At 42.5% G+C, this 20186-nt stretch overlaps 2 protein-coding genes across 3 annotated transcripts in view; both read right to left on the bottom strand.

The window, feature by feature from the left end:
- Positions 1-3334, bottom strand: part of adad2 (adenosine deaminase domain containing 2) — a 41795-nt gene extending 38461 nt beyond the window's left edge. For both annotated transcript variants that reach the window (XM_084313099.1, XM_084313100.1), the window contains exons 1-3: positions 2956-3334; positions 2167-2298; positions 1885-2035 (exon numbers count right to left, since the gene is read on the bottom strand). In XM_084313099.1, coding sequence (XP_084169225.1) covers positions 1885-2035; positions 2167-2266 — 251 coding nt within the window. In that variant the 5' untranslated portion in view covers positions 2267-2298; positions 2956-3334. The remainder of the gene's footprint in view (positions 1-1884; positions 2036-2166; positions 2299-2955) is intronic.
- Positions 3335-18168: 14834 nt separating this feature from the next.
- Positions 18169-19977, bottom strand: tmem42b (transmembrane protein 42b; the record flags this gene model as incomplete). The annotated part of the gene is made up of 3 exons (XM_084311922.1): positions 18169-18306; positions 18655-18801; positions 19801-19977. 3 exons carry the CDS (start codon positions 19975-19977, stop codon positions 18169-18171), a joined length of 462 nt encoding a protein of 153 aa, XP_084168048.1.
- Between the last annotated feature and the right edge of the window lie 209 nt (positions 19978-20186).

Below are 20186 nucleotides of genomic sequence, written 5' to 3'. Positions count from 1 at the left end.
CAAAAAAAAGAGATGGATGGCTATGATCACGGAGCAATAGTGTTGTTAGGTGAAACAGATACATTTTCATTCGGCTAGTAGTAGCAAGCATAGATATCTATAGAACACTAGATAGCTTAAGGCGGAGTCACCAGCGTCACTGAACCGCCGCCATCTTGCTCCAGTTAGCCTTGAGTGAGAGTGAGTGAGCTGCACAGACAAAAATACTCATAACTCGCTGAAATATTGACGGATTTACAAACGGGTTGGTTTGCTATAAACATCAAAGATGTAGTTATGATACTGCACTTATAAAAAAAAAAACTTAAAGATGTTTTTTTTTTACAAACCGCCTGAATCATAGCCACGTTAATAATGCTTGTAATAAACCAAACCGTTTGTAAATCCGTCAATATTTCAGCGAGTTATGAGTATTTTTGTCTGTGCAGCTCACTCACTCTCACTCAAGGCTAACTGGAGCAAGATGGCGGCAGTTCAGTGACGTCGCTCTCCATTGGCCTATCTAGCCTATCTAGTGTTCTATATATATCTATGGTAGCAAGGCTCTCAGTGCCTGCCACTAGCTGTGTGTGACTCTCAGCGCCCCCTGGTGAGCCCCCTGGTGCCCTGCACCTGTTGTGACGACATCATTTCGATTACACACGCACGTTATGAACCATTGATTAAAATATCCACGTGCGTGGTGATTGTGTTTGGCAGACAAAATGTTTGATAAAAACGCTAAAACTGGGTAAATTTCAATACTTTTTTTCCCTTCTTCATGAAAGTCACCGTTGGCCTAGTCACATTGTTTATTGAACAAAAATACAACATGAAGGTTGGCCTTTAACACAGAAGGTCATTCATTTAACGTTTGATATGAAGCTTGTATTGCCACATTTAGATGAATAAAACATTGAAGCTTGTGAAGGCATGAACAAGCCGACGGAACAAATGAATGCGCACTCTGCACTCGGCTGTTTCTCCCCTCCCCTTACTACAGGTGTCACTGAAACAAAACCAACCATGAATGATACAGTATGTTTGTAACACAGCATATACAATAGGCTGAAAATGTTCATTGTTTTCTTGTTCGCCTAATAATGTTAACCAATGGAAAGACACACACACGCAGTCGCACACACACCAACTTTCTTCCGCGCTACTTTCCAGCTGATCCGAGAAAAAAAACCTAAATGTACTTTTGCTGATCTGGACTGGTCCTTTGAGCTCCTCTCCAGTCGAGCTTCTACGGTGTTAAATCCAAAATATTGATAAATCCTCTCATTGTTGTGTAACATGGCATCTCTTCTCTAGTCTCTCTGCGTCACGTTAAGTAAAATTTACTCTAGAAGTGAAAGTGAAACTATACAACGGTGGGGGGTGGGGGCAGTAGGCAATTAATTTACTCAAGTGGATTCCTGAACACAGAATGACAGTTATCACCGACAGACTAACGCAGCAAACCTAGGTGGAACTAAGTATAATTAATAAACAATTTATATACAAGTGTTCATACCTAAATTTTACATTTGTTACTCAAATATATTTTTATATATTTGACTGGCAAAAGCGCTTTCATGTTCAAAGCTCCATCAGATTGGAATAATTTACCTGTAGAATAGATATTAGATCCATCGTATTAATAATTGTATTTCTATTTATTTGGTCACTCCTCAGTAGTGTTATGTATTGATTATATTGGTTTATATTATGTATTACATCTCAAGGGGTTTATCCTAATAAATAGAATATATAAGATATATCTATTATCAAGATAGTTACTAAGCCATGAGCGTGCTACTCCTCTAATGCCATATCTTTCAAGTTTCCTCATTAATAAACTATGATCCATAGTGTTTACGACCTTTGGGAACAATAACACCTTCTTAGTTGCTACTGTACCTCTGGAGAGCCCGTCTGGCAATGACAATAGCATGGCAGTCTTGGACCATAGTACCATTGTAGGAAAGTTGCTTGCAGCAGCTTGCCTTGCCAGTTCCCAACGCCACCACCACATAATGCTCATGGGACTTTCCTGGAGTGTCAATAACTTCTGTGGAGGAAAGTAAATGATTATTTACATATTTTATTTGATGGTGAATAGTAGAAATCATAGGTGGAAATCACTTGCTGTATTAATTTACAAAATGTACTGTACACCCCCAAGGTCTACTGGGATCTCACCTCTTTCCAGGACGAAGGCCGCCATGCAGCCCTCGACAGTATGGAACTCAGGACACACCCTCAAGACGTGGTCAAGCTTCTCACTGCTCACTTTTGCCATCCGATGCTTGTGCCAGTCCGGCCTCTGCCAAACTGCACAAGCAAAAGAGGGTAAAGAGGGAAAGTCTGGTGTTGCATATTTTGATTTTATGGTGGTTTTTGTTCTTGATCAATTGTGATGTTTCTTCTCGACTTGTACAGCCCATGGGGGCAATTCCATGTGATCTCGGGCTATACAAATACATATATACCCATAGAAAGAGGTGCATATACTCTCCATCTACAGTATATACACAAAGAGGTGCATATACTCTAACTCTCTCTCTCTATATATATATATATATATATATATATATATATATATATATACAGAGACAGATGTGCATACACTCTATATACCAAGAGAAAGATGTACATATACTCTATATCTATATACCCAGAGAAAGAGGTACATATATTCTATATCTATATACCCAGAGGAAGAGATGCATAAGAGTTTGATTGATTGAAAACGTTATTAACAGATTGCAGAATGGGTACAGTACAGTACAGCTCAATACACACAATTGTTAAGGGGATGCAGACCTAGCCCCTTTCGTGACTTTCGGTTTGCAAGCCTGTGGCTTTTGTGACCGGAGTCACTTGCCCACCCGCCCCGATCACCCAGTAGAGAAACGACCAAGCGCCGTCAAGGGGCTCGCGGTGTGTCAAGAATACATCAGATCTGAATTTCAAAGATACCCAGCGTACAATATGGGTCCAACACAGCTCCACGATGGGGTCTGGAAGCTCGCAGTTGCCAATAAACAGTTTAAAACATTGTTACTCGACGAGTGGTATTTACAGACCGAACGTCCATCTCCGCCGTTGGTGTCACAGCGCATGCGCACCATGCCGCGTTCACGTTACTGGGAAGAAGCGGAAGAACCAGAGGACATCTCGTTGCTACAACTAGGAAGCTTCACGCTTTGACTCTATATATATCTATGGATGAAACGCCCACATCCATACTTCCGCAATTCGTGACGCGAAGTGGGAGATATGGGGTCTATAAAAGAATCCCATATGTCCTAGTAGGAATTACCACTAGGAGGCTGACGTGAATGGTTTTTCCCAGTCGGAAGCTGGTTCTTCCGCTTCTTCCCAGTAACGTGAACGCGGCTTGGTGCGCATGCGCTGTGACACCAACGGCGGAGATGGACGTTCGGTCTGTAAATACCACTCGTCGAGTAACAATGTTTTAAACTGTTTATTGGCAACTGCGAGCTTCCAGACCCCATCGTGGAGCTGTGTTGGACCCATATTGTACGCTGGGTATCTTTGAAATTCAGATCTGATGTATTCTTGACACACCGCGAGCCCCTTGACGGCGCTTGGTCGTTTCTCTACTGGGTGATCGGGGCGGGTGGGCAAGTGACTCCGGTCACAAAAGCCACAGGCTTGCAAACCGAAAGTCACGAAAGGGGCTAATGCAGACCAGAGAAAGACTTTCGTCTCGTTTACATCAGGGTCCCCCATTTTCAATTCATAAGAGGTGTGTGTGTACATACTCCATCTATATACCCAACCCCTCACCTTCAATAATCTTGTCCACCTTGGGTCTTTTCTCCATTTTATACTCCGTGGGTGAGCTAATGTAGCCGTCTGAAAACAAGTCTAAGGAGCTAGAACTACTGGCAGCATCACCACAATCTGAAGAGCCACCTTGAGCCAACTCTCGCTCAGCAGCGCTGATGCTGCTCTGCAGGTCTAATAATGGCAGAAAGCAGGCCACGCCGCTTCGACGTTTCTTCTTAGTCTTCCGGTCTGCCATCTTCATAGCATGAATAAACTGCTTAGAAGAACAACAAATGAATTATAAAATACATTATTAATCATAATAATAATAATAAAGGTATGTGTAGCAGCAACGTATGCATATTTTCTTTATCGTCTCATTTAGCACTCGTTAATGTCAGCTGTGCTACTGACTCTGAGGCTAGCTCGCGTGTCTCGTGTGCAACTTGCTAACGTCAATGTTAGCTAAGCTAACGCTAGCTAAGACAATGGCTGGATAATTAACTGGCTGACTTTGGAGTTGAGGTGGGGTGGGGGGGCTGAACATGCAAGTCGAACTATGTTAATGATTTGTGTTCAATTAGAAACAATGGACGGACCCACCCAACCACAAATTCCTTAACTAGCAACACCTGTGTTTAATTAGCTGCCTACCTACATTGATCAAAATTCCAACACGTCACCTGCAGAGACCGTCGCGTGCTGTCGATGGACAAGAGATGAGTGCTTACGAAACCAAGCCGCATTTCTCGGAGACGCTCTCTGATTGGCCACTGACGCGTTTGCCCAATCCGTGACGAGCTGTGTCTTTGCCCATTACTCCATTTCCACGCCAAACAGCCAGGGGGTATCTGCAGAGCCGCAGAGCCAGGCTGGACGGGTTGGAGGCGGGGCTTCGTGGTCTGGACAAGTATTAGTGGTCTGGACAAGTATTTGCACTACTGCGCACCATTTTCAACTTCACTTTCGTCTCGTTTACATAGATCCCCCATTTTCAACTTACCTTCCCCCATTTTCAACTTAACTTTCGTCTCGTTTACATAATTGTACATAGACAGTAATGTTACATCTAGACATTTATGACATACCAGATCTAGTAATAATAGAGTAAACTTGTACATAGACAGTAATGTTACATCTAGACATTTATGACATACCAGATCTAGTAATAATAGAGTAAACTTAACTTTCGTCTCAGTAACAATGTTCATAAAGTGTTGAGTGCTACAGTGTAGGTTAGTTTATTAGGACAAGTGCATGACAGTAAGGTTAGTTAGGGTTAGATTTTTTATTTTTTTATTCAGATAATGGTTGAAGAAGTGAGTCTTTAAGTGCATGACAGTAAGGTTAGTTAGGGTTAGATTTTCTTTTATTCAGATAATGGTTGAAGAAGTGAGTCTTTAGTCGATGGCGAAATAATAGAGTAAACTTAACTTTCGTCTCGTTTACATAGGTACATAGACAGTAATGTTACATCTAGACATTTATGATTAGCACATCTAGACATTTATGACATACCATATCTAGTAATAACAGTGTAAACAATATAATTAACTCTGAATATAATAATGACGAAAAATAAACAGGATACACAACAAGGTGCATGCGATGAGGTTATATGTAGTGCACCTTGTTGTGTATCCTGTTTATTTTTCGTCATTATTATATTCAGAGTTAATTATATTGTTTACACTGTCCCAAATCATATTCAGAAAGTATCACAGAGACTTCTATTGACCACGGAATTAGTTATTATTAGTAAGACACAACATTTCCGTAGTAATTGACCACCAGACTCTTTCTCTTAAGGCATTAACTGGGTTAATTAATATAAATGTTATATTGTAACTGTCTAGTTACACATTGGTTCCGAAACATGTATGTTCCAGGCTGCGATTAAAACTTTGAATCTGAGAGAGCTCTGGTCAGCGAAGCCGGCGCTGTTCGCAACCTCCATGTTTTGGGGCTATTCATCAGAAAACTCGGATCCGCGATTCGGCTCCCATCCGTCGGGCAAGAACTGGCGGTTTTCAGCCTCTCTCTCTGGAGCTTAACGGAGTTTCGAGTTTGGGATTCACCGTGTTGAATGGGGCGTCTGAACTAAGCGAGGACCTCATGCGCATGCGCGGCGAAGAATGCGGAAGCGCTCTTGCACTCTTCCGCTGGCATTATGCTACACGCGTCCAGACCACTAATACTTGTCCAGACCACGAAGCCCCGCCTCCAACCCGTCCAGCCTGGCACTGCGGCTCTGCAGATACCCCCTACTCCAACAGCCTGCAAACTACCTGGCGTTCTATCCATAGATCGCCATGCTCTTCTAAGACAAACTTCACGTAATCACGCACGGGGCATGGACGCGTCACTGCACTTCCGAGTCCATGACGCGAGAGGCTGTGTTGCTTGGACGTTGCGTACATGTCCCTCAAATCTAACCTAAACAACCGTTGCGTTGATATTGCGTAGCAGTGATTGGTTGGCGAATGGGGGCGGGGCTGTCATAGAATAATATTAGTCCCGCAGAGAATATCATCCTCCATTGTTGTTTCCAGCGTTGATGCTAAATAATTAGCGTCACATAGCTCGCCTTTTTCTGAAAACCCAAGCACATATTGTTCCATAGCATACGCCTTCAGTTGATCATGACAAATCCTCTCTTACCTTGACGATTAAAAAGCCTCCATAATTTAGTAAATAAAGCTGTAGCCAGCCAGCTAGCATTGGGTCTATTCAAAATGCTATCCACATTAGCTACATAGCTAACCAAGTAAATACAATGGTATCGTCCTGAGGTAACGTTAAATACAACGTTTGCTAGTCGAAATGACTGGACACACACAGGGACAAGTTAAACATCAATCAATTAATTTATTCCAATAGGTAGTTTGTGCTGCATGTGAGCCGAGGTCCTCTCCATTGGAAACTAATGATGTTACGGTAACGTTAGCTCGAAAAGCACAGAAAGTTAAGCTGCTAGCAACAGACACTATAACACTTCCGGTCGGGGGTTTTCAAAATAAAAGAGCGACGTCTAAAATCACCGGAAATACGTTTATTTTGTACATTATCTAATGTTAACACGAACCTAAACTAACTTTAGTTAAACTAACTTTGCGCGTCGATGTTGCAGAAGCATAAAGGCAGAGTGTCTAAAACACCGTTGCTTTGTCGATGTTGTGTTGCAGTTGCTTTGAAGTTTCTGTAGCATGCAGAGGCCTTTACATGGAGCTCGATAGGGGGGGGGGGGGGGGGGGGGCGCGTGGGGTTATACAATAATTTTTTTTAGGGAGTGAAAGGTTAGGATAGGATTATAGACAACTTTTACTTTGCGGCTTGGCCAAAAACTGACGACCCACAATAAATCGGTGATCTAGAATCAACCTTCTTTACCTGCTCTGTAATAAATAATGATATTAATAATAATATTGAAAACAAACCACAAAAAACTGTTACTTATGATAATACATTATTTTCAATAACATTTTAGTAGTCATAAGCAAGGATGTAGCAAACACGACCAAGGTACCCATGTACATGTCAAAATACTTCCCAAAGGTCAGTGAATACCACGATCACAACACCAGAGGGAGCTCCACAAATCATGTAAAACCCAGATTCGGCTCAAACAAGGGACTAAACACGTTTCGCAATTATGCCACATCAATGTGGAACGCCCTGCCTAAAGCTGTAAAGGAATGTGAATCACTACCCACCTTCAAAAACACTCTCAAAAAACACCTACGTGAGACTGCAATTCGAAACTGGCCCCTACAAATGTCCTAACCTAGTTGTACAGTAAATGACCAAGTAAGGCTTTGTCAATATTCCAATGTACAGTGTAAAATGTGTGTGTGTCCCCTTCCCAACCCCCCCCCCCCCCACCTCCAATGTACAGCCCTCACCCAACCCCACCCCACCCAACCAACCTCCTCCAATGTACAGTTTCTATGCCAAATGTATATACACTCCTTTTCTGGACACTTTTGTATCACAAACAGTACTGTATTTGCAAATCTGATATGTCATAAATGTATAGATGTAGCAGTACTGTCTATCTGTATGTCATGTATGTCATATATGTTATGATGAATTGAAAATGGGGGACCCTGATGTAAACAAGACGAAAGTCTTTCTCTGGTCTGCATCCCCTTAACAATTGTATGTATTGAGCTGTACTGTACTGTACCCATTCTGCAATCTGTTAATAAACTTTTCAATCAATCAATCAATCAAACCCATCTAAACTCAATCGACCAACTTTTTCAGCTGATATAGATTTGTATGATTACAATTCAAAATACTAATAGCCTATAATACTTATAATACAGATTGATGCAGAGAAAAATGCCTAAATATAACATGTTGTGAAACGAATACACATAGGTATATCAATTGCATTTAAATTTCAGATTGATAACACAGATTTTCAATGTTTTGATGTGAATGTTATTTGCAGGAAAACGCAACTGCTCAGATCTATGATGACTTCAATCAATAAACAGCCTGAAGCTACTCCGTTGATAATGAATGTGAGGCTGACTGGATCTATAGAGTGTCTGATTTTAAATGTGATTTATGTTATAGCAGTTCCAAAGTAGGCCTATATCATTATCCAGATAAAATCATCCTGAGTGCTGCTGCCACAGTAATGAGAGGGAAGAGACTCTTCTCCCGCGTTAATGGCTTTGGGAGAAGGTAATGATCCCTAATACACACAAAGCTACCCTAAGGCAAAATAATATACTTGATTTTGAATGCTGAAATTCATAATAAATGTGGACTAATAGTGTAGCTACAACTTAATGCAGGAGGGGCGACAGTGGCTCAGGAGATAGATAGAATAGATTAGTCGTCTGGTAATCTGAAGGTTTGCAGTTCAATTCCGGCTCCTCACGGCGGGATGTCAAAGTGTCCTTGAGCAAGACACTTAACCCCTAACGATGAGCAGGTTGGCACCTTGCATGGTTGCCTCCACCGTGAATGTGAGGCATAAGTTGTGAAGCATGTTGAATAAAGGCGCTATATAAATGCAGTCCATTTACCATTTATTCATTCATGATTGCACTTAGCATGTTCTTGATCTCTTATGTAATCGCAGCCCGAGAGCAAGGGTGGGGGACAGACCTGGAATGTGATCCATGTCTGTGTGCCAGACACTCTTAAGGAGAAGAGCTGTCCTAATGGAGCATACAGAAAGAGGATGTAGTCTGGCTCAAGGTAACATTACACTTCTAGACCCATTTGTTTGAATAGTTACTCTCCTATTGCAGACACTGTCTGGGATTCCGACCGTGCTCAGATTCTCTTTGAAAGAGGGGGATCCGTTGCGACAAATAATTTAGTTCTATTCAGATGTGGATTTATTTTATAGTTTAATTAGGCAAAAGTATTAATAATAAACAGAGCAGTTGATGCAGAAAGAATAAAAGACAATAGAATATATTCTCGAGCCAATGAGTCCCTAAGACGAAATGCCACACAGACAGTTAGCTGTCCAGCAGTTCGCCTCAAGAAGCTCCCGTCTGTCCAGTGAGTCTGTCATATATAGCAAAACGTAGGAGTTCCTGGCCCTCCCTCGACAGAGAACTCTCAAGGTTGGCCTACAAATGGAATGTCGGTTACCATGGAACCTCAACAGTAGATATGGCATATATTGTAGACATTGTTTCATAGTCCTTTTACAATAGATAGATTATAGACATGTAGATATATAGATAGATAGATTTATAGATATTTTAAAACACTGAGCTGTAGCTAGGTTCAAACAGAGCTGTTCAAACAGTCTATCCTCCTTATATGGAGAGCACTAAATGGAACAGGACCAAGCAACATTGCAAATTCTCTTGTCAACTATGTGCCCCCTAGAATATTACAATCATCTACTACTGGTCTATTGAAGGTTCCCAAACACAGCCAAAATAAAATTAGGTACGCAGCCATCGCAAATTATGCACCAAAGCTATGGAAATTAGGGAGGCTAGATCTCTAAATCTTTTTAAAGAATAAGCTAAAAACATACCTCTTCACCTTAGCCTTTTAATACTCTCAGCTGATTGTGATTGTACTGTAGATGAGATTGCATTATTTTACTCTGTCTATTCTATTTGACTCTTTTATTACATGTTTTAAACTATGTGGGTATCAAACAGGAAAGACTGTCAGGTTTTAAACTGTGTGGGTATCCTATTCAGACTCAGGGTTTGCATAATTCTAGTCTGTCTATTCTATTTTTACTAACTATTTTGTTGCACTGCACTATTGCACTGTTTACTCTGTCTATTCTATTTTACTGTTTTATCATTATGTGTTTTCAGAGTTATCCTAGCGAGACAACGGGTAGAAACCCCCAGACAGAAGAGTGATAGTTTCGGAGTACCCAAACCACACCCAAGCTTGCGGTAACATACCGCAAAACTGAGGAAAACAAAAACAAACCCCGCAAACTTTGGAAATTACTCAACAACCAACTAGGCTGCAGCAAAAAACTAAAAACCAGATTTACAAACATAAACATAAAGACAGAAAACACTCTCATCACAGACAAACTGGATGTGGCCAAATACCTAAACATATTCTTTACAAACATAGCCACAACACTGGTTAATAAACTACCCTCCCACTCAGGGCATTATGGGGTAGAACACAGAGTAGCATACTACAAAAACCTAGGGGTCCGCAAAGACGACTTCAAACTGGAAATGGTAACAACAGATGAGGTACTCAAAAAACGGAGCGCCCTCCAACCTAACAAGGCCACTGGCCATGACAATATCCCCTCCAAATTCCTCAGAGACTCAGCAGCCGCCATCACCCCAGTCATCACACACATAATAAACCTCTCCATAAAACAGGGACACGTCCCCAAGGACTTCAAAATTGCGAGAGTGACCCCCCTGCACAAAAAGGGCAGCAAATTAGACCCAGGCAACTACCGCCCTGTTTCTATTCTTACCTCCATCTCGAAAGTCATGGAAAAAATAGTCTACGAACAGGTCGAAAAGTACCTAGTGGAGAAAAATCTAATCTACGAATTCCAATCTGGCTTCAGAACATCCCACTCCACTGACACATGCCTTCTCTATTTGAACGACCACATCAAACAAGAGGTGGACGCGGGCAAATACTGCGGCATGGTCATGCTGGACCTACAAAAGGCCTTTGACACTGTCAATCACAAGCTAAAATCAATTGGTTTTGATAGTCTATCAGTGAGCTGGATGCAATCCTACCTGCAATTATGCCACAACAATGTGGAACGCCCTACCCACAGCCGTAAAAAGATGTGAATCCCTACCCACATTCAAAACCGCTCTTAAAGAGCACCTAAATGTCCAACCCCCCCCCCCCCCCCCCCCCCCTCCTAATGTATATATTTTCTCCCCACCGTATGTATATTTTTTCTCCCACCCACCCACCCCCTCCTAATGTACAGTCTCCTCCCCATCATATGTATTCTCTGTTAGGATCTATGGGTAACAGTACTGTATATTTGCATATCGTATGTCACAAATGTAACAGTACTACAGTATATACCTGTATGTCATGTATGTCCCTATGCCATAAATGTCATGTCATGTATGAATGAATGACCTTTATTTATAGAGCACCCTTCACAGCACGAATGCACAGGGTGCTTTACACTACAGCTTAATATAAAAACACAATAAAAACAAAATCAGAAATAAATGACAACAGACAAACAGCAGTTAAAAACAGTGAAACCAGATAGAAAAAGTAGAATAAAAGAATTTGGATAAAATCATGAGTCACTAATTAAAACAACACTATAGAACAGTAAAAGGCGCCTATGTGTGATTAAAAGCCTGCCTGAACAAATGTGTTTTTAGTTGTTTTTTAAAAGAGTTCTCAGAGGGGGCAGGTCCAGGGGGAGAGCGTTCCAGAGCCTTGGTGCTGTCACCTCGAAGGCTCGATCACCCCTTGTTTTTAGCCTGGTCCTGGGGATCACTAGGAGGTGCTGATCGGCAGATCTGAGTGAGCGGGTGTTTGTGTAGGGATGGATGAGTTCCGTGATGTAGATAGGGGCCTGACCGTGAAGTGCTCTGAAAGTGAAAGTGAGGACTTTGAAGTGAATTCTATAGTGTACCGGGAGCCAGTGCAGGGATACCAAAATGGGAGTGATGTGACATGATTTTTTTGACCTTGTGAGTAGCCTGGCTGCAGCATTTTGGACCATTTGTAATTTATCTGTGGATGATTTGGTGAGACAGGTGAAAAGTGAGTTGCAGTAGTCAAGCCTAGAGGAAATAAAAGCATGCACGGATAGTTCTAGTCATGTATGTCATGTATGTTGTGTATGTCATAAATGTCATATGAATTGAAAATGGGGGACCCTGATGTAAACAAGACAAACGTCTTTCAATTGTGTGTATTGAGCCGTACTGTATTGTACCCATTCTGCAATCTGTTAAATAAAGTTTTCATTCATTCACAGCTGGAGTATATCTTGTACCGAGGGGTGTGGCCTCCAGGGCTTCTCTCTGTGTCAAAACAGTACATAGGGAGGGGTTGTTTTGTTTCACTGTACCCTTTATATGAGAGTAGGCTGGCCCTCTATTCGCAGGTTGAGTCTGACGTACTTGACTTAATCCTCTTTACCCCGTTGGGGGGCATAGGGCGTCCACCAGAGCTCTCCATCTCACTCTCTTCTGGGCCAGGGCCTTTGCTTCTTTCCAGCTCACTCCGATGTTCTTTAGGTCTTGGAGTGTGGAACGTCTCCAGGTGTTTCTCGGCCTACCGGCTTTCCTCTTCCCCTGCGGGTTGTAGTCCAAGGCCTGTCTAGTGATGTTGTTGGAGTCCTTCCTAAGGGTATGCCCTATCCAGTTCCACTTTCTCCTTTTGATGGTGGTAGCTATGCTGTCCTGGTTGGTTATCCTCCACAGCTCTTCATTTGTGGTTTTGATGGGCCACCACAGCTTGAGGATGTAGCGCAGGCATTTGTTGACAAACACCTGGATCTTGCTTGTGAGGCCCTCAGTAGTCTTCCACGTCTCAGAGCCGTAGAGCAGGACAGTCTTGACATTGGTATTGAAGATCCGTAGCTTGGTGTTGTTGGAGAGTTGCTTGGACAACCAGATTGGCCTGAGTATCCTGAATGCTACCTGTGCTTTGCTGATGCGTGCCTCTATGTCCCTGTCTGCTCCTCCATCCCTGCTGATGTTACTCCCTAGGTAGGTGAAGTGTTCCACGTCCTCTATGGCCTCTCTCCTAAGTGTGATTGGATCATGTGTTTTTAGATTTAACCTCATGGTCTTGGTTTTTCCGGTGTTGATCTTGAGTCCAAGCTGGTCACTGTTAGTCTGTAACCTATCTGTCTTCTGTTGCATGTGTGTGTGGTTTTCAGAGACAGGTTGAGTCACTGGTACCTTTTTATATATAAGGCCATACTGAGACAGCTCCCATCTTACCTGTGTTCTTTCATCACTCTGCAGGAAAACAGCACTTACCAGTTATGTATGCTCACAAGACAAGGTACTGCTGACTGAACCCTCCTCTAGGACTCTGTACCCATAGGGCCTGGAATGAGCAACATGGATCTGGAGGAGCTTATCTCACTACCATGTTTTAAAGCTAGGATAAAAATCATGGAGGAAGATGAACTAGTCTGTAAATGCTATGTTACGTAACAGGTCACGGTGGTGTAGTGGTTAACACTGTCGCCTCACAGCAAGAAGGTCCAGGGTTCGATTCCCGCTTGGGGACCAGGTTTCCATGATGCCAGTTACCCAGGTGGGGTATCTCCCAGGCCTTTCTGTGTGGAGTTTGCATGTTCTCCCCGTGCTCGCAAGGGTTTCCCCCCCGATAAGATAAACCCAATGGAAAAACATGCACAACAATAGATCGCTAACGCTGTGGCGTCCTTGACGAAGACGGACAGGAGCACTTGGATTGGTCCCCTGGCGCGGCTCACGCTGACGCCTGTCTGCTCCCGGCTGCCCTTGGGGGGGAAGGACGACGGGATGGGTTAATCACAGATACGAATTGCATGCATGCATCGCATGTGTGCCGATTGATGACCTCTCTCTCTCTGAGGTCACACTAAATTAGTATACCTTCAATGTACAACTCTCAAACCAACATTGTAGCTACCTGCCATTTGGTGTTGCATTCAAAAGAAGACATTTAACAGGGTTCAAAGTGGAACTTATGTTCTTTCCATATCATTCATTCATTACTGTCATGTTTTGTTGAATCCGTTAGGAAACAATGAATAATTTCACAAGCGTAATAAATATTTTAGCAATATAGACACGAGAATCATTACTGTCGGATTAAATGTTTATTGATTAATTTAACACATAATGTATTGAGTTTCACCTCCCATTAGAGATGACAGCTTACACACGTCCTTAAAGTTCAATCTCAAGCTATAGGCTAATGGAAATGGTCAGTGCAATTGCCTCCCAAGTGTTCAGGAAATGATGTCTAATAACCTTTACTATTGGGTGCGGCAATCCAACAAGTATAATATGATTGGCTCCTGTCCATTTCCCTTTAACAAATGTCTCAATTCCAAGATACTTAAAGAGTTGACTCTGCAAACCTGCTCTGCTTTAGGAACTCTTAAGTGTTTTCTTGAGTTAAATTGATATTTGGTTCTACTTAAAGCTCCACTATGTAGTTATGGGAATGAAAGAATTCCCTCTAGAGTACTTACTTACAGTACAGATGCTTAGAAATTATTTCTAATCTCAACACAAATTACCCTTTGAAACAAAGTGAACGAACATCACATTTAGAAGATGCTTCTTCATATTTCAAATGTGACGGGCGGATAAGACACCACAGCCAAACAGATACTTTTTAGCTTCATACAGTGTTTTCAGTGATTCAGTTTTCCTCTCGGGACACTTTTTTAAATTAGTAGGCTACTGATTTACAATAGGCCCATTATAGTTTAGACTTTTCAGAAGTTCACAATTCTGTCATGAAATGACATAGTGCAGCTTTAAGTTGTCATGTTTCAGCGCTGCATAAACACATATACTGTAGGTCATGTATCTGACACACATCATTCTACACACATTCTACATGACCCCTGAATCTCCCCAAGGGGATTAATAAAGGAACATCTTATTTTATCGTCTTTAACATCTTCAGAATATGTAGTCCACATCTACATGGTTACAGTTATTAACACAATGTTGTCATAGAACAATGGATGTGACTAGTCTAATGCTCTTTATTTATCATCTTACAGTGAGAGTGGGTTCACAGGTAGATGGTTTACCCTCATACTATTATCAAACGGACAAGTTTCAACAGCAGAAATGTAGGCACCAAAATCTTCTGAATCAAAACAAAAGATTGTAGATACGAAAGGTAAGTTAAGTGATGCAACATCATCACACTTTGGATCAGAAAAGTGACAATGTAAACAACTGGATTTGCAAGTCTAAAGTCTGCACACATTCACCATGATTAGAACTGAGGTGTTGATGATCCCTACTTTTGAAGACTCCTATGTGGCGAGTGTAGCCCTGATCATTAAGATCCCATGTTACATCACTCATTCAACCTGAACCTTCAATATGGTAGATTACTGTATTATCACATTGTCACTGTAATCACATTAACAGGGATGCATGTATACATCACATGATACAAAATCAGCATTTGGCAGCCATAAACAGCAGTTGGAAGGATGTCTGATTTCATAGTGTGCGTTGTTGCTCTGTTTGACATTACAGACAGATCGTCGTTTAACACTACAGCTACAGATATGATATGGCTACCCATTTGTCATTGCATGCATATTATGATGGTTGATATGTATCTAAACAACACCAAACGGTGATCTTCCATCCCATAAGGTAACTTTTGTATGTCGTCAACCCCCGGCCTACAGTAGCTCGACTACTGTCTCGACTCCTGCCTACTGAAATATCCATCTACAGTAGTATTGCCTTAATAATTACTCAAAAGACCCCTCCCACTATTGCAGATCACAGTGTTATGGGATATCAGGGAAGTACAATGTTGAAGGATGTTATGCAACTGGGCTTTTCTTTATCCAAAGGATGAGAGTCAGCTGAAACAGATTTTTGATTTGCAACAGAACATTTCTTAGAAAATGGGATTGTGAATACAGCCTGAGCACAAACCACAGTCAATTAGAGGGCCAATTACTGACCCTGGGACAGCAGGAACAGATTGACCATCAAATGAATGGTCAGCTGAGCTGATAGGGAGGCCTCTCTGACACTTCGGGATGCTTTGGTGTGAAGTATTAGTGTTCAGACCTTGAATTTGCACACATCTGACACGGAATAAAAGGCCTAATATACAAATATAATATATAATGCATCAGATGGGTGAGAAATTTGAGAATAGTCTTCTAGCGCTACATTAATGCATCAGAGTGAGAATAGTCGTATAGCGCAACATTGATATAATGCATCAGCTGGGTGAGAATATTTTTTTTTTTTTTTTTTATCCACTTTTTCTCCCATTTTTCTATATTTTTCTCCCATCCCAATTTCGTATCATCCAATTCAACCCTCCCCTGTCACGAACGCTGTTTCCCACAAGCCGGCTGCAATGTGGACTAAGTCATACATAGCACAAGTCCCCTCCGGTACTTGAGGTAACAGCAGTCGCATCTTTTCACCTGCGCAGCTCGATCTCTCAGTGGCGAGGAGTAACGCGTGGGAGGCTCACGCTGCCCCCGACACTTCCTGATTCTACTGCGCAGGCGCACCAACCGACCTGTAGGAGTCGCTGTCCACAACGCCCGATCCCCACCCATCAGTTTCCCACCCCCTAATACGGCCAATGTGTATTAGTACGGACGACCAGCTAAACTGAAAGCAAATGTGGAGCGCTGGGCTCGAACTGACGAGCCCAGCGTCTCCAGCATTTCGTGGCGAGTGCCTTGCCCACTACGCCACGTAGCCGCCCTGGGTGAGAATAGTCTTATAGCGCAACATTGATATAATGCATCAGATGGGTGAGAATAGTCTTCTAGGTCTAGCGCTACATCGATATAATGCATCAGATGGGTGAGAAAAGTCTTATAGCGCTACATTGATATAATGCATCAGATGGGTGAGAAAAGTCTTATAGCGCTACATTGATATAATGCATCAGATGGGTGAGAAAAAGTCTTATAGCGCTACATTGATATAATGCATCAGATGTGTGAGAAAAGTCTTAAAGCGCTACATTGATATAATGCATCAGATGGGTGAGAAAAGTCTTATAGCGCTACATTGATATAATGCATCAGATGGGTGAGAAAAGTCTTATAGCGCTACATTGATATAATGCATCAGATGGGTGAGAAAAGTCTTATAGCGCTACATTGATATAATGCATCAGATGGGTGAGAAAAGTCTTATAGCGCTACATTGATATAATGCATCAGATGGGTGAGAAAAGTCTTATAGCGCTACATTGATATAATGCATCAGATGGGTGAGAATACGAGCACCGAGCACGTTGAGCATGCGCGACGCGTAATACAGTGTTGGCATAAGATGTTTACAGTTAGTGTCGTAGTCGAGTCTTAGGAAATGTGAGGGTGAAAATAAAGCTTTGGTGACCTCGCCGTGCATCATTTAGGGTTAATTTATAGTCAAATCATGCACAATGTTAGTGATGCCACCCCGCACCCCCCACTGCTCATAAGCAAAACCAGAACTATTATAAATAATTTATCTGGGTTAAATCTGACTGCTTCAGTTCAGCCAGTAAAGCCATGTTCATATTTCAGCACAAGAAAGGTTTTTCACGCACCTTCTGTCGTCGAGTTCAACGTAAACGGATTAGACGCCGGCCATGGTTGTTTGCTGACCTCTGCGGCACGTGGTGCACTGTGCTTAAAAGTTTTAAATAAACTTGAACCTTGACCGTATATCAAAAGCATATAAAAAGATAGCTAATGTTAGCTTACAGACAATGTTGCCAGAGCAAACAACTTGTACCAGGATGAACGCTTTGAATAAAATGCATGTTGGATGTCCAAATATGGTCTCCAGGCCATCAGACTAACGCCTCGAGGGAGAGGTTTAGCGAAGGGTAAATTGCAGTCACTGGTCATTCCCAAAATGGAGGAACATTTGCCTGCTTAATAAATAGCTTGAAGAGGAGTGGTGATGTAATTTCTGTCATTCCTGAGATGTAGTGTGGCGTCTTGGGTGTAGTGGAGTGAGTGGTGCAGTATTGCGTTAACCTAAAGTGAGGAGCATAACGCATAACGATTATTGTGCTGAAATATGAATGTCGCTTTAGTCCCCAAACTATGGAGTTTTTTTTCTTTCTTTTCTCTCTCTCTCTCTCTCTCTCTCTCCTGCTGTCCGTCCTGTGGGGAGGCGGGCCAGGGGGTTCTGTTAGTCATGCTTCCTGGCCTGGTGTCCGTCCTGTGGGGAGGCGGGCCAGGGGGTTCTGTTAGTCATGCTTCCTGGCCTGGTGTCCGTCCTGTGGGGAGGCTCTCTGCAGCACCAGCAGGCCAGAGAAGGTCAGAGAGATGCCCACCCACCACAGAGTTATCTGGGTTTCCCCAAAGATCAACTGGCCCAAGAATGCCTGTGAAAAACAGTCCCAGAGGGTTTGTCTTATGAGTCAGTACAACAGTAAAACAGTGAACATAGTTTAAATGTACCAATTTGATGCCGGGTTGAGTGTACAATAAGAACAAGTGTGGAACCCACAACACTGCTAGAGTAGAGTACTATGCTCCCATTCATAGTCGGACAAAGGCATACTAGGCCAGGAACATCTTCTCGTATTCAATAGACGTCGTAGATAGATGTGTATCGGAGCTTAGTATTGCAGGTTTTACTCTTCTCACATCAGTGCACCAGTCGGTCACACGGATTAAAAGTTTAAACATGTAAAGGTTTTCAAAGGATAACTAGCGAGGTTTCTACTCACGGAAGATATGAAGTTGGATGCGGTGGTGGTCACGGTGGTTTGGGCTGAGGAGGAGGAGTACCTGAGGGCTTTGGCGAGGAAGGTCCACATCACAGCATTACAGGTGAAGAGCAGCCCGCCACACAGCAGCCTCAAAGGAATGTGAAGCTGAAAAATTATGGGATGTCAGCTTGCTGTTATTGCTCTACTCCCAATACCTCAATCAATAAACGGATGGCAATCATGCTTTAATCGACATTGCAGTAGTCAGAAAGCCTTCACCCATGGGCTACTTATGCATTCGCAAGAGGGTCGTTTTGACAGATGAACACATGCATATCACTCTGTAATATCAATATTTTATACATGGAACATTGCTTGTTTCAGCAAAAGTTGCAATCATTCCCAGACAGGCCTCAATCAGAATGTGAAATAGGGCTATATTTGGAACAATCTGATTAATTAAGGTAGCAGCTCAAATAGCCTTTCTAGAAACTTGCGAAATACAAACATCACTATTTTTGGCTGACTGGTAGATGTTTGGATTCCCACGTGAAGCTTGGTGGTTCAAATAAGTTGTGTATTGCCATTGGTGGTGATGATGAATATAGTATAGGAGGGCTACAGTTATTTTCTGAAAACAAATGTTTGTTTGTTTGATACGGCTTTCACACGATCATACTTGAGATTTAGGGTTAACCTGTCAAATTCAATCATTTAAGACGTAGGTCCTAATAAATGGCAGAGAGCAAGAGAGTCTTGAAGGTCATTCAGGAAATTAAATCTTTAGCTAGAATACTAGCTAGCAAAACACACTTCTTCTGACACACAATCATTGCGAGTGTCAAAATAACCATCGATATAAATTGCACTATTGCAACAACAAAAAACGTGAAATGTAATACGCTAGGTCGCACGAACTGCAATGTCGTCGACTTGCATGCTGCGTCTGTGAGGATGCTGATGGTGCTGATGAGAGTAGGCTGGTGATGATGCTGTGCGGATGAGCTGGAGGAGAGGCGCTACTACACACTCATCACTGGTGGGAGACCCCAACTTCCCTGAGAAATTACTCTGCTGCAGGCACGTTGTGACACACACTACATTATTCAAAGCCTGTCGTTTTAATAATTCATAGCGCTTGCTTGAACCGCAGCGTCGCCTCACCCAGTCACAGGCGGTCGTTTCGTCCGCTTGTCTAAATTTCCGCTGCTCTCCCCACGTTCGGAGCCCGGTTTCACAAACACCTTTCAGGTAATCGGCACCGAGAGACAACTTGGCCGACGACGAGGCCACGGCCCCCAGGAAACCCGCCAGCAATGCATAGAAAACGCCGGGGAACATTTTGACAGCGACCGAAATGCATACTTTTCTAATCCATCATCACATTTCTGCTACTAGACTGAGCTGCCTAAATGGAGCACGCAGGGTAGAATCTGATGCACTTCCTACCAACAGCCGTCCGGTGGCAGCAGCCCAATCATAACACTCAGCCCGGTGTGCGATGGTTGGACAAAAATGCCTGTGCAGCATTGTGGGATAGGTAGTTCTGA

Source organism: Notolepis coatsorum, assembly GCF_963971535.1.
Source record: "Notolepis coatsorum genome assembly, chromosome: 4".
Classification (NCBI taxonomy): domain Eukaryota; kingdom Metazoa; phylum Chordata; class Actinopteri; order Aulopiformes; family Paralepididae; genus Notolepis; species Notolepis coatsorum.
This window is presented reverse-complemented; position numbering and strand designations above follow the sequence as displayed.